The sequence below is a fragment of the Notolepis coatsorum genome, assembly GCF_963971535.1.
Source record: "Notolepis coatsorum genome assembly, chromosome: 9".
Lineage (NCBI taxonomy): Eukaryota > Metazoa > Chordata > Actinopteri > Aulopiformes > Paralepididae > Notolepis > Notolepis coatsorum.
Genome location: NC_140173.1, coordinates 113,359,286 through 113,373,291, shown reverse-complemented (window position 1 = coordinate 113,373,291; position 14,006 = coordinate 113,359,286). Strand labels below are relative to the sequence as shown.

Sequence of the window (14,006 nt, the reverse complement as noted above, 5' to 3'; positions counted from 1 at the left end):
ATCTCTGTCCAGCTGGCTCATACATATCAATCCAAAGAACTCAATTTTGAATATCTATCAGCTCCATAATGCAGTTTCCAGGAATTAGCCAGGATCACTCTGAAACTATACAATATTCACGACGGGATAACACGCGAACGTACAGTATACATGAAAAAATTCATTTTAGCGTGGCCCAGTGAGAACGGGATATGGATAATAGCTGGCAGTGAATGATGCGTCCTAAAAAGAAAGTTCACTAAACAAGCACCACTCGAGTAAGGCATAAGAAAATATTGTTTGGTTCCTGTTGGTTGTCAGTTAAGGCGAGACACTGCAGGTGAATAGTCAAATATACTTTTTTTGTTGATTTTGAGATTGTTATATTTTGCTTCCTAAACATGTCTTCTATGAAACTAGTCAAAATAAAACGTCAATAACACACATTTAGTTGTTTATTTTACATCATTTTGCCTTATTGCATCCATAAATGTGCACATATTTAATGGGGAAGTGCCTCATTTGCATATATAAACATACATTTCAGAAAACTTGCAATATATTTTTTCTTAGTTTATATGTACATAACAAATTGGGAAAGTTTCATAGTGATATCTATTCAAATATTTTTTGCCTATTAGGGGGTACTACACTGTACTACACTGTTTGTAGCCTGTGTGTAGTTCTGTTCAGTTCAATAACATAATTATTATTAGTATTCAGTTATCAGGCATGTGTTTAGGTTGTCTATTACTAATGGTTTGATTAGGTATTGTGTTTGTAAATATCTGTTTAAAAAAAAAAGTATGGCATTTTACAATACAGAACTTTGAAGGCGTTTTCCCAAAAATGAGTTTTAAGAGTTTTTCCTCATACTCTGAGCCAGAAACCTCCACTTCAGTAGCACTCACATACACCAAACCTTCCAGTTCTATTCATATCTATGTTCTGAAGGTATTTACAGAAGGGTTTGTTGATATCGCATTCATACCCTGATTTATATCACATTTTATTCCTAAAAACATGGCGAAATATGGAATTTTACCATAAAAATGGACTGAATGGAGTATTTTCTGATTTATGGAGTGATAAAAAGAGATATCCAAAATCCCCTCTGTAATAACCTTTGGCTCTAATATGTCAACAAAATGAAACTATAATTTTGAAAATGGCTTTATCCAATGTTCAGATTTCTGTCCTGGAATTATATGCAAATTAGTGCATATTTAAGTAGATCATGCCTCATTTGCATATTTAAACATACAATTTCAGAAAACTTGTAATACAAAAAAGTCTTGTCTTAATATAAGTAATCAACTGGGGAAGTTTCATTGTGATATCTATTAGTTAAATATTTTACCCTATTCACCTGCAGTGTCTCCCCTTAAGGCCATGGGTAGGTAGGGAATTTATTTTATTTTTTATTTTATTTTTTCCCACGGCGACTATGGATAGGGAATTTCTTTATTTAATTCAAATGTTCACAACAACATGGATGCATGTACTCTGCCAGCATGTTTAATATCCATAATACTAAAGGTTTGACTAAGATTTTTATGAAACTTTATTGTAAAAAGAAAATTTAAAAATCTCTTTTATTTTTTTGTTTTACTCAAAATAAATTGGGTCGCACCTAAATCGGCAGGGTCGGTCGGCAACCGGAACCAAACCATTATTTTTGTTAGGCCTAATTCATGTGAGTATTTGATCTGGGAAAACATTACTCATGCCCATCCCTACTGTGCAGACACAAGCAGTAAGGGCAGATCACAGATTATTATTTTCTTTAGCAAAAAGACTAAGAATAGGCCTAATTTCCATTTAAAGAAAAATACATGTCATAACAAAGGAATAACGACACCTATAAGCCACCCATGTGTAATTCTTCTCGTCTACTCTAAAAACAATCCCTTCAGCTCAGCTCACTCCGCTCCAAGAGAATGGCAATCAGCCCCGTCTCCTGACAGTGTCTGACAGCTTGACATGCCCTGAATGCCAAAACAAAGATCTCTTTTGGAAAACGGGACATTCAAACAATTTCCAGCTGCCTACACTGCCATCATGATGCTGTTCTGATATAGGTCTACTATACATACATTAGAAATTATATTGACAACAGAGGCTCTCTCTCTCTCTCTCTCTCTCTCTCTCTCTCTCTACGTTCAATGATTTAAACTTTAATGTAGCCAAACGTTACAGTATAAATACTAACTGGATAGTTGATGATATAAACATTTAATTTCATTATCTGAAATATTCTAAAATCATTAAGTCTGCTATAAACCATTATCCCTTTGTATGCTATTATTATTTTCTCACAGTAGTGTGTATATATGTGTGTGTGTGTGTGTGTTTGGCTAAAGTGGATAGAAAACACAGTACTGTGCAAAAGTCTTAGACACCCAAGAGTTTTTATATAGTCTTAGATGTAAATAAAAATAATACTAAATCTTTTTATTAGTGCGTCAGTAGACTACAGTACATTTTCATTTAATAATTTTTTAAAGCATCTTCATGGTTTAATAATGCAAACATGTTGCAGGGACTATTATAATCATCATATTCGCGTGACTGTATGCATCAAAGGGTTAAATCAAGCATTTTGAAGTGATTTAGAGGAAATGTCAAAATATCACAATATATATTGTGGCCAAAAAATATCGCAATATCATTTAGAGGCCATATCGCCCAACCCTACTCTGCCCCATGTACCCCCCTGACACACACACACACGAAAGTGTCGTTGGGGCTTTAATAGGCAGTCGCAGATCCTGTGAAGGAGGTGCTGTGGAGATATTTCACCACCTCACTGCTGATCTAATGAAACCCAGGGGCTGCCGTAATAGCATGGAGCACAGGAAGGGAGGGAAGGAGGGAGAGATGGACAGAGGAAGGAGGAAGAGGGGATAGAGGCTTTGGTTTTATGAGGGGGAAATGAAAGCCTGAGGTCTGGCCTGCACTATGGTTAATAACATCTCAGCCACTCTTCAGCTCTGCCGAGGAACAGGCAATTATGAAGAACACGGCAGAGGCCCTCAAATTAGCCTGTAATTCAGAAGGGTCCTGGCAATGAGCTGCAGTTAATGCATGGCAATGCAAATAGGGGATATGGTATGTGAAATTGCTCCGGGGCTGAGCAGCAATACGGCTATGAGAATAACCGCTGTGGATTTATACAACAGTCCATCTCTCCACCTGCAATGTCCAGGATTTAGAGTACACGACTGATGCACGCACGCGCGCACACACACACACACACACACACACACACACCTGGCTGCACATGAATGCTATTCTCATTAGGTTGGCATTATAACATTAATAACATGGGCGCCACTCAAACTCATGACTATTCATTCCATTTAAGTGTGTTTAAACTACTTCAGAGGAATTTGCCATCAATAATACTGAAATTATGTGGCTTAACAAGGTCACTAAGCAATGTGTTAACCTCCGTTATAGCTGGCTAGAGCAGAGCCAATGAATAAAAAAATTTGCTAGGTGTAGAAAAAGCATACTGGCTTTAATGGTGAATACGGTCAAAATGCCTCAGATTACATTTTGATAGATAGCATTTCTATTCAATTTGAGCATGATGTACAATCAATGTAGCATGAAGTACAATGTAGCATGAAGTACAATTAATGTAGCATGATGTACAATGTAGCATGGTGTACAATGTAGTATGGTGTACAATGTATCACGGTGTAAAATGTAGCATGATGTACAATGTAAGACGATGTATGTACAATGTAGCTTGATGTACAATGTAGCATGATGATGTATAATGTAGCCTATATGCCAGAAGCATGAAGTACATTTTTTTTTTTTTTTTTTTTTTTTTTATGTTTGTAATTGTAGAGTACATGATACAACAAAATATATGCATCTCAGGCCCCGTTTAGACGGAAACGCTAGCAGGTGAATCCGCAAAAATATTTTTGCTGATGTGCCTTTCGTTTATACGGAAACGGCGTTTTTACGGGGTGAAACCGCAAAAAAGTGAGACTACCTTCCAGGGTGGAATTCCTAGAAACGCAAAAGCTTTGCGATCTCGTCTAAACTATCAAAACGTATAAATCTGTTAAAACGATGACGAAAGGGTTGTCACGGCTCTGGTCGCGCGTACTGCTTACGTCACAGGTAGCAGGTATGCGCCAGTAGCCGAGACGTAAACAAAGCAAGTATGTCTGACTTATATCAACGGAGATCACCTGAAGGCTACATTGGCAGTACTTTTAACCCTTTCACTGCCACACGACAGAAGGTTAACCCTTACTATCACACAACCGGCTGTCGTGTGGCAGTGAAACGGTTAAATACACAAGAATCTGTCCCGCGGCGTGACTGGACCCTCTGTCTGTGAGTGACTCTGCTTTGGTGCAATCACATTCCCCATCCACAGTCTGCGAATCAGAGGCAGAGTAGGGCGGGTCTTCACAGCACGTCATGTGACATATGCGCCAATCGTGTGACAGCGGGTCTCCGTCGTTACAGCATCGTCTGCACGGAGAATTCCACTCCAAAACGCTCGTCTAAACGTAAAATTAAAAGTGAAACCGCAAGATGACTTTTGCGGTTTCTGTTCACAAAACGCTCGTCTAAACGGGGCCTCAGACAAACATCAAGGATAAAAACACAATAAATTCTGAGGACTTGTTTACATTGTGGTCCTTGGTCTCAGACAGACAACTCAAGAAAACAACACTTTATGTAGCATGATGTATAATATAGCATGAATTACAATGTAGCATGATGTATAATCTAGCATGATGTATATAATATAGCATGAAGTACAATGTACAGTGTTTCCCACAGGATTTTGTGAGACTGTGGTGGGTGAACCTCTGCCCCTCTAGGGGGGTCCGGGGGCATGACCTCCAACCTGAACCCCCAAATCAGCCTCCATTCCACCTCAACAACTGCCCCGTCACCTCAGACTGCACAAAGACTCCATTCCACCTCAACAACTGCCTTACCCCCCACCAGGGACGTGCACAGGACTTTAGAGGGGCAGGTGCTCAAAGGCTGAAAAGGGCACTACACTTGTGTGTATATATTAACCGAGTGCGCGTAGCGCGCAAGCACGATTTTTAAGGGCCCTTTTCGGGCGGAGGGCCCCCTTTTTATGCTTTTTGGGGGGTTATGGTGATCAAATATTGAATATTGAACTATAATAATCAGTGCAGGAGCTCACTTATCCTTGAAAGACACTTTTATCACTGACTTAAAAGGCCCATACATCTCCATAAATGTTCATGGGGGAGGGAATAAGGGCTTACCCTACAGACCCCAAGAAGTGCTGTATATTCTGTATTGTTTAATATAAATGAATTTTTTATTCCAATCCCGATTTGTATTTGAGATTCCCAAATCCCATCGGACTTGACTTCTTCGTGTACCTCAATGAGTGAAATACCAGCATTCAACAGCGGTTTCTATCATCATCATCATTCACCACCCACGCTATGCATAAAATATATAGGTCCGCGGAGAGGCACGCTGAGGAGGCCGTGCAAACTGCAATGGAATATGGGGCATCTCTCTCTCTTTACCTAATATTTTGATTCTATCCTGACATTTTTCAGTTGGAAGGGCAGTCTATATGCTTAACGATAATTTTTTTTCAAAAAGGGCACTTTTTTGATGAGGCTCAAAAAGGCAGGTGCTCAGGCACCCCTTGGCCTCTATGTGTGCACGTGCCTGCCCCCCACAGTCGGTCTGGGAGAGTGGAGGCTACCACGTGCTTCCTCCCACACACGTCCAGCCAATCAACCGCTTCTTTTCACCTGGCAGCGCGGATTCTCACTGAGAGGGCGTAGCGTGTGGAAGGATCACACTATCCCACTTAGATCCTATCCGCGCTTAGCAGGCGCCCCGACCGAACTGTAGGAGTCGCTGTTTACAACGACCCGGACCCACTCCGCCAGCTTCTCCCACCCTCTAATACTGCCAATTGTATTAGTGTGAACGGCCAGCCAAGCTGGTGACAACCCCGGAGCTGTGAGCTGGATTCGAACAGGCGAATCCAGCCGCTCCGGGGTTGGTGACGAACGCAATCTCCGTTACGCCACCTGACCGCCCCCAAACAACCACATTTTGATTGTTAGTGTCGAGAAAGAGATCTACATCTAATGTAAATGACAAACGTTACATTTAATTATTTCATATAGTTTGTGTGTAAGTTCACTATGTATTCAGTATATGCCAAATCGTTGAGCAATTGATTTTGTAAAGGATAATATTGTTTTAAGTTAGTTGGCTAGCGCTAGAGCTGCCGCGGTATTGATGTTTTCCTTACTGCACAAATTTGCGAAATATTTCCTACCGCCGCGGTTATTACCGCACACAAAAGAAATTAAAAAAAAAGTTTGAATGCATTTTTTTTTAGTAGTCTACTCTTTATAGCATATAGCCTGCCTCTAGTCTAAATGTCTATCTTTAGAGGATGACTTTGCAGCATGAATATTGTTTGGGATTCGGCAAGCACGCATTCGTTATTGAAAGTGAAACACGGATTCGAAGTTTCCCCTCTGGTCGTGCGCCGTTCACTCGGTGTCGCGGGCAGGGGTGGTTACCCCCCCGACCCTTTCTTATTATTATTATTATAAAGTTACTACTTTATAATGAAGGCATTCGTTTTGTGGCATTAACGTTATATAGTTACACGTTCAATAACATCAGCGTATTTACCGGACCATAGCAAGGCAAGCAATACTGTCTCAATTCATATCTCAGTTCCTTTCTTTGCTTAGAGCGTGCCGAGTTGTCCCATTCTGCGGTCTGTTAATAAAGTTTTCAATCAGACAAGTGTATAGAACGAAGGGCTTTTATTATAACATTCGTTGCAGACAGTAAAATCATTATGTCTCGTTTAGTACTCCTGAGGAGCGATGGTAGTCCACTCCGGCGGGGAGCTAAAGCTAACGTTATTAGCCGTGTTGTGATGAGCTCTGATCAATTGGTGACATTCAGGACGTAAAAAACGAATACGCGCTTGCCGATTGGTGGTAACACGCTGCAGGACGCCCCAACGTGTGACGCGTCTCTCTTCTGACCAATCAGTGGTCTGCAATGTTTCACGTGACTTTTCTGGTACCCAATAGGGTCGCTTGGAACCTCGATAGAGGAGTAGGGTATATCTGCAGAGCCGCAAGCCCAACGAGAGGAGGGTACTTTATTATTATTATAAAAAAACAGCGGTGATGCGGTATTCAGCCTACTCTTGCGGTGGGCGTGATGTAACCGCGATACCGCGGTAATGCGGTAATCGCGGCAGCTCTAGCTAGCGCTAACATGCACATGCACATTTTCAAATCACATATGTATAAGGAAGTGCGTCATCACTCTGCCGAACATATCAGGACCCCAAGCAGTTCTGATACAGTACCTACACCAGCAATGTCACTAAAGCCCCTTTCAGACTCCTACCCATAACCTCACATTACTTTTGGGCTGTATGTCCGAACGCAAGCAGGTCATTGTTCGCAGTATTTACATTTACATTTAGTCATTTAGCTGACGCTTTCCCAAACTGTCCTAACTGTGGTGGGAAGTTTGTTCCACCATTGTGGAGCAAGGACCAAGAATAGGTGGCTTCTCTTTGATGACCCTCCCGGAGCTCGGATAGGAGTGGGTCTGACTCGTCTGAGTCAGTCAGTAAGTTAATGTAGCATGATGTATAATATAGCATGATGTATATATATTGTACGTACAAAGTACAAAAGTACAAAAGTGGTACCATGTGAAACATGATAATTGTTTATACAATGGCCGGGTATCGTGGTAAAACTGAAATCACTATCACACTACCATGATACCTTTTTTAAGGGGTGGAAGTAGGGCTGGGCGATAAAACGATAACTATCGCGATAAATTATTTCCTCGAAATAAACATGAAACGTGGTCGCAAAGTTTCGATATATCGATTTTCCAAGCTTGGATATCAGCACACGCACTAACAACCAATCAGTGAAGGAGACCCGCGGTGCACCTCTGGGTAGAGAGGTAGGACTCTAGTAGTAAACAAGGCTGGCTAGGATAACTAGCTTGCACGGCACTATTTTATATATTTACGTGCCGAGTATGTGTGTGGCGTGAATTCTGAGGCCACGTTTATAGTAGTGTGGGGTATACAGTGGACGTCGTTTCAATATATTGGGGCGGAAGAGAGTATTTTAGGGTAATATTTATTACATTGTCATGGAATACACTGCTTAGATACAACAGGCTGGCTAGGATAACTAGCTTGCGCGGCACTATTTTATATATTTACGTGCCGAGTATGTGTGCGTCGTGAATTCTGAGGCCACGTTTATAGTAGTGTGGGGTATACAGTGGACGTCGTTTCAATATATTGGGGCGGAAGAGAGTATTTTAGGGTAATATTTAGTACATTGTCTGTCATGAGATACTCCGCTTGTCGGCTAACTGCTAACGTGCGCGGACTGATGACGACATCAACATTCGCAGCAGCAAAACAAGTCTATTATATATACAGTATCTATGCTATTAATAGCCCGTCCATCGGCGCCGGGCATAAGAAGTTAATTAAACTTGACAGACATTATATCGACGATAATTATCGATATCGAGTTATATGAAAATAATTTTATAATTTTATCGCGATAACGTTTTTGGCCATATCGCCCAGCCCTAGGTGGAAGGCACTAATTCTTCTGACCTCTAGAAGAATGCCCTGCCCTGAGCACCCTGCCCAAGATGCCTTTCTTCATGTGAAGTACAAGTCATTTTAACTCTGGTGGTCACTAAAAAATTTAACTCCTGCCTTGGTTCTCAACAGAGACCTTATTCATAAAGTATCTAAAACTAGTTTGTCCACTAAATCATAGTGATAGTCAGGGGCAAAACTTTCGTTTGAGAAGTGTGGGGGGGGGGGGGGGGGCACAATTATTATGGGATGGGAAATATGTAGATTTTTTTCATGCATGTGAAGAACACACAACATTCCATTTAACCATTTTTCATTAGCCATACTACTCTCGACATGTCATTGCACAAACACACATCAGAGAAAAAGTCTTGCATATTAATTAACGTTATATAATGTTAGTTTTCGGACTGTAAAAAGTGAGAGGAACAAAAACAAGATTTTGACAAGTGAGGGGGACATGTGCCCGGTGGAAATGTGGCCCCTGGTGATGGTTATAATGTAATTTGACCCGGTCATTCTTAGATGCTCTAAGGACCAAGTCTTTTTTCACATCATCACCAACCACTGACATCAGGCTGCTGCATTTTAGTCCTCAAACTTCTACCGTCTGCGATAGCTCTAATGATGAGCGTTTACACAAAAACAGTGAATGTGGTGGGAATCGTCGTCTGGCAGCCCAACAAAGCCTTGATATGGTTCAGATAAATAAGAATAAAAAGGTGGTATAAATGAGTTCTATGTGATGGTACTAAAGCTGCACAGACAATTCAGTAATAGCAGGTCTACGCAAGAAATGATGACAATGATTGACTATTTAAGTTCAACGTTGCAGCCTGCAGTAAAGCTGTGCAAACGTGCACTGTAGGCGTGTATGACTCATTATTGTAATCAAATTATGTTTTTTCATTTCAACACTTCCACTGCGAACTTAACTTGAGTATCCAGTTGCGATGAGTGTTCTACCTGACTGCGCAAAATCTATCTGCCGCTGCTGGTCACCGCAACACTTAATACAAAACCGTTACATGCCAGTTTAGTCTGACAATAAACCTGCCCGAGGGGAACAAACACAAGTGAGTTCAATCGGGACAGAGTCAAAAACAGACATTTTCACCTGAACTACTTTGCTAGCAGTCATTAATTAGCGGTCGGACAACCCGACAGGACGTATCTCGGACTGACAAATGTCAACACTCACGGTCGCTGTAACGTTAACTAACTTGATGTCGTCCATTCATGCTTCATTCTGACCACTGGATAACTTGGCATTAGCTGTGTGTGTGAATGAATGAATGAATGAATGAATGAATGAATGAATGAATGAAAAAAGTTAACAGATTGCAGAATGGGGAATGGGTACAATACAGTACGGCTCAATACACACGAATGTGTTAAGGGGATGCAGACCAGAGAAAGACGTTTGTCTTGTTTACCTCAGGGTCCCCCATTTTCAATTCGTAGTGTCTCTTCTAAAAGCAGCTCACTTTGACAGGTAGCCTGGCTGCCACCATGCCAACTAGTTGAGCTGAAACATGATGTACATGTACCTTCATTAGGAGGACAGCGCTGTCAGTAGTTGCAGTCACCAGACTCGGCACCACGACATGGCTCCTCTTGCACGCTAAAACCCGCCGCATGCAGCACCGAGCAACTGAAACGTTACCGCGACGACCAAGTAGTTCATCATAAACCGAGCGAGAAGCAGGTACCACGTCGTTGCCTTCAAAAACGCCGCGTTGCTCTGCTAGTAGTGTGAGCCAACTTAGCAGGATGCGCACACATCGCATAGGTTAACGTTACAAAAATATCTCTACACTAGATCTTAAAATGAGGACCGTTGTCTTTCTCACTCACCTGCAGAGCTGAAGATGTTCTGCTTCCACTCCGCAGCCTCGCCGGCGGTTAGAAAGCCTCGCAGCACGGGGATCTCCACGTCCCGGAGCATCGTTCTACCAGGAGGACGCGTCGTTCTGAAGAGGAGTCAGTGGTGATGATGATGGTGCCTTTCTGTCGGGATGGGCGTAATTTAAAAAGCTGGCTATTAATCGCTTTATTGACGTGACAAGTGGAACCTAGTTCAATCAATGTTCATACTATGTTTATTATTTCTACAACCCATGTGCTACAAGCGGCGTCAGTGAGCAGCCATGACAGATACGCGTTGCATTCTGGGAAAGCGAATCTGTGCGCTTTCGTTATTTTATTTCCTAGCCGCATTTCTCCAATAGTATCCAGCTCTCCATTTCTGGCAAGACGCTCTCTGATTGACCGACGCCTGTTTCTACACTGGTTAACACTTTGATTGCCATGGTTAAATTCATGATATACCATCCCTTGCCAGCGCTATTTAACATGGAGAAGTTCCCCTTCTTTGCAGGGCTATAACTTTTTAAATTCTATTGCTAGATTGCCATTATTAGGGCCCATTCAATGTCCTGTATGTATTGTTCATGGTGTAGCAACGTTAAACTTTTTCATTCACATATTCATACTAAAATATGGTCTAAAGTCTAAGTATGTTTTCATCTCTTTCTGCAGCTTTCTCCAGAACGTGATTTATAGCCCCAAATGCATTATATTGATGATCAAATACAGTTTGGTAGGAATCTGTGCGAGATCAAAAATTTCAACTGGACGTACTTCTAGAATTTACTACACGTCATGTTTACCGGATGGGCGAGGGGGCGTTTATAGTTCCGTGGGCAACGTTATACCATTCATCTAATGTGGGTCATATGTTCATCATAGCAGTTTATATCGAACACGGTAATACTTAAGCATTACATCACGCGCAGGAGTGGTTTGTGACCAATAAACCATGCCTAGGGGTGGTCGTTAGGCCCGAGGCGCAGCCGAGGGTCGTTAGACCCCCCTAGGCATGGTTTATTGGTCACAAATCACGACTACAAGTGGTGTAAAGCTTTTATACAACTGCCAGATTCATCCAACCTTATTTCTATACAATAAACACACATTAATCGAAGATTTATTGAAAAAACCATCCGCCAGAAAAAGTAGTTCCCACAACTACAAAAAAGACAAGTTGCCTCCATGTGGAAGCAGCTTGAAGTGCATCCAACCAAACTAACACATCCAACTGTGTATTATTGGAATGATTGAGAGAAGTTGCCTCATGTGGAAGCAGCTTGAAGTGCATCCAACCAACTAACACATCCAACTGTGTATTATTGGAATGATTGATTGAAAATTTTATTACCAGATGCAGAATGGGTACAATACAGTACGGCTCAATACACACAATTGTTAAGGGAATGCAGACCTACTTTCCATAGAACTTCATTCTTAGATGCTTCTATATAAAGTAGGTAAAACAAATTAAAACGTTTTCTTTGCCCTATAGGAAAAAAACGTTTTCTTCGCCCTATTTTTTTATTTATTTCTTTTAGCCTAAACTTAACCAGTTGGAAACCAGGGGTACAGTAATAAAATTAGCAATCAACCAATCAATCAATTCAATAGACCATGCTCACTTAAAACAGCGCTGCTTCTCTCTCAGTCTGACTCCCCCGCTGTTGCAGACAGGAGTGTGTGTGTGTGTGTGTGTGTGCGTGTGTGTGTGTGTGTGTCACAGTGTGTGGGTGTGTGTGTGCGTGCGTGTGTGTGTGTATGTGTGTGTGTGTGTGTGTGTGTGTGTATGTGTGTTTGTGGGTACGCCAGCGTCGGACAGTGTGAGAGAGAACGCTGCAGTCAGTAGAAAGTAGGAAGGAAGAAATTTAAATCAATCAATTAATCAATCAATCAATCCGCGATTTTTCTTTTGTTCTAGATTGACTCAAGACCCATCAATTACATCATCCAACCTTGTTTAAAGGACTAACACATTCCCCTTGACAGAATCGCTTCATATTTAGTCGTTATGGTGCTTTCAACATAACCATTTGTTGTCCGCGATCTTGTTTTCTCCCGGAGTGAGCCGGGGAGTGATATGTGATTCGGTTGTGGGCGGGTCCTGAGCCCAGGACCGTGGATTGTTGCCAATAAAGACGTGTAAATGGCCAATCAGAATCGAGAAATTTGCATGCCGTTGTATAATACACGCTAAAACTCACCCCAGTCTCCTCGGGCCGTTGGGCGATCAGCGTGGAGTAGACAGTTTTCAATTATGGGATGTTGAAATGCCCGATCTATTTCCAGGTTGTATAATAGTATATACGTCCAAATCATGTTGTTTTTTCGAGTTATTTCCACCGATCGATGTTCACTGTGTGAAGACAGAGTCTCTCTAACATTAGCGAGTGCCCGGACCCCATATGGAGTGAGTCCTGCCTGTTCAAAGGTTGACATCCGGTTTCGATCTGCCGATCGGCCACCAGATGGCGCTCTTGAACCGCTAGAGGGTTGAGAGGAGATCAGCACTGTGTGTCAAGGCTGCGGAGGGGAAATATGATTTCGATCACAGATTTTTGAAATATTGATATCAAAGACGAGTTACGGCATCCTCTGCAACTTGAGCATGGCGGGGAATGACGAGTTCCGGCATTTTCGGCAGTTAAAGTGTTAAGCTTAGGCACTCTTTCGAAGTTGGTTAAGGTTAGAGTTTGTCTTAAGGTGCTCCCATAGTCGAGCGGACTGTACGCGGACTGGACTCAGCGGAGGTCTGCTGGACTCTTTGAGCTTTCATAGTCAAGCGTACCTCCACGGACCAATTTCCTACATGTCTCGCGTCAGTTTACACCAGTTTACACCTCGCGCCAGTTTGTGTGACACCAAGTGGGCGCTGCGGACGTCCGCGCGTCAGAAAATAGGAGCTTCGCACTTGCACTCTGCTGTGGGTCTGCTTTGACTCCCTTTGAGTCCGCTTTGAGCCCGCGGGAGTCTGCTCCGTGTACGGTCCGCTTGACTATGGGAGCACCTTTAGAGCGTGACGGCAAGTTCTTTCGACGGTTAAGCTTAGGCACTCTTTCGAAGTTGGTTAAGGTTAGAGTTTGTCTTAGAGCATGGCGATAGAACGCCAGGTAGTTTGCAGACTGTTCGAAGCGGAAATGGGCAAAGACACAGCTCGTCACGCGATTGGGCAAACATGTCAGTGGCCAATCAGAGAGCGTCAGTCAGTGGTAGTGTTGTCAAAAATATCGAAGTATCGATACATATCGATACTGAATATTTAAAATGGTTTTGATACTCATTTCCCGAAATACCGATACTTTCTGCAGTATCGGTACCAGCTGGCGAGTGTTCTACCTCAAGTTGTTGACGCGCTGTTCAGAGCACGCTTGCCCCTCCGCCTGCTCCGAGTTCAGCCCTCCCCCTCACAGAGCCGTCTTCAGTTAGTAAACAAACATTTTAGCTGAAGATGCAGAGCCTCCGCAACTTGTGCTTGTGGATAAAGAAA

The 14,006-nt window shown here is 42.2% G+C and overlaps 1 protein-coding gene across 1 annotated transcript in view; it reads right to left on the bottom strand.

Moving 5' to 3' along the window:
• Positions 1–10,748, bottom strand: part of ttc27 (tetratricopeptide repeat domain 27) — a 427,052-nt gene extending 416,304 nt beyond the window's left edge. Inside the window, exon 1 of the mRNA XM_084322115.1 lies at positions 10,508–10,748. Coding sequence (XP_084178241.1) covers positions 10,508–10,598 — 91 coding nt within the window. The 5' untranslated portion in view covers positions 10,599–10,748. The remainder of the gene's footprint in view (positions 1–10,507) is intronic.
• Between the last annotated feature and the right edge of the window lie 3,258 nt (positions 10,749–14,006).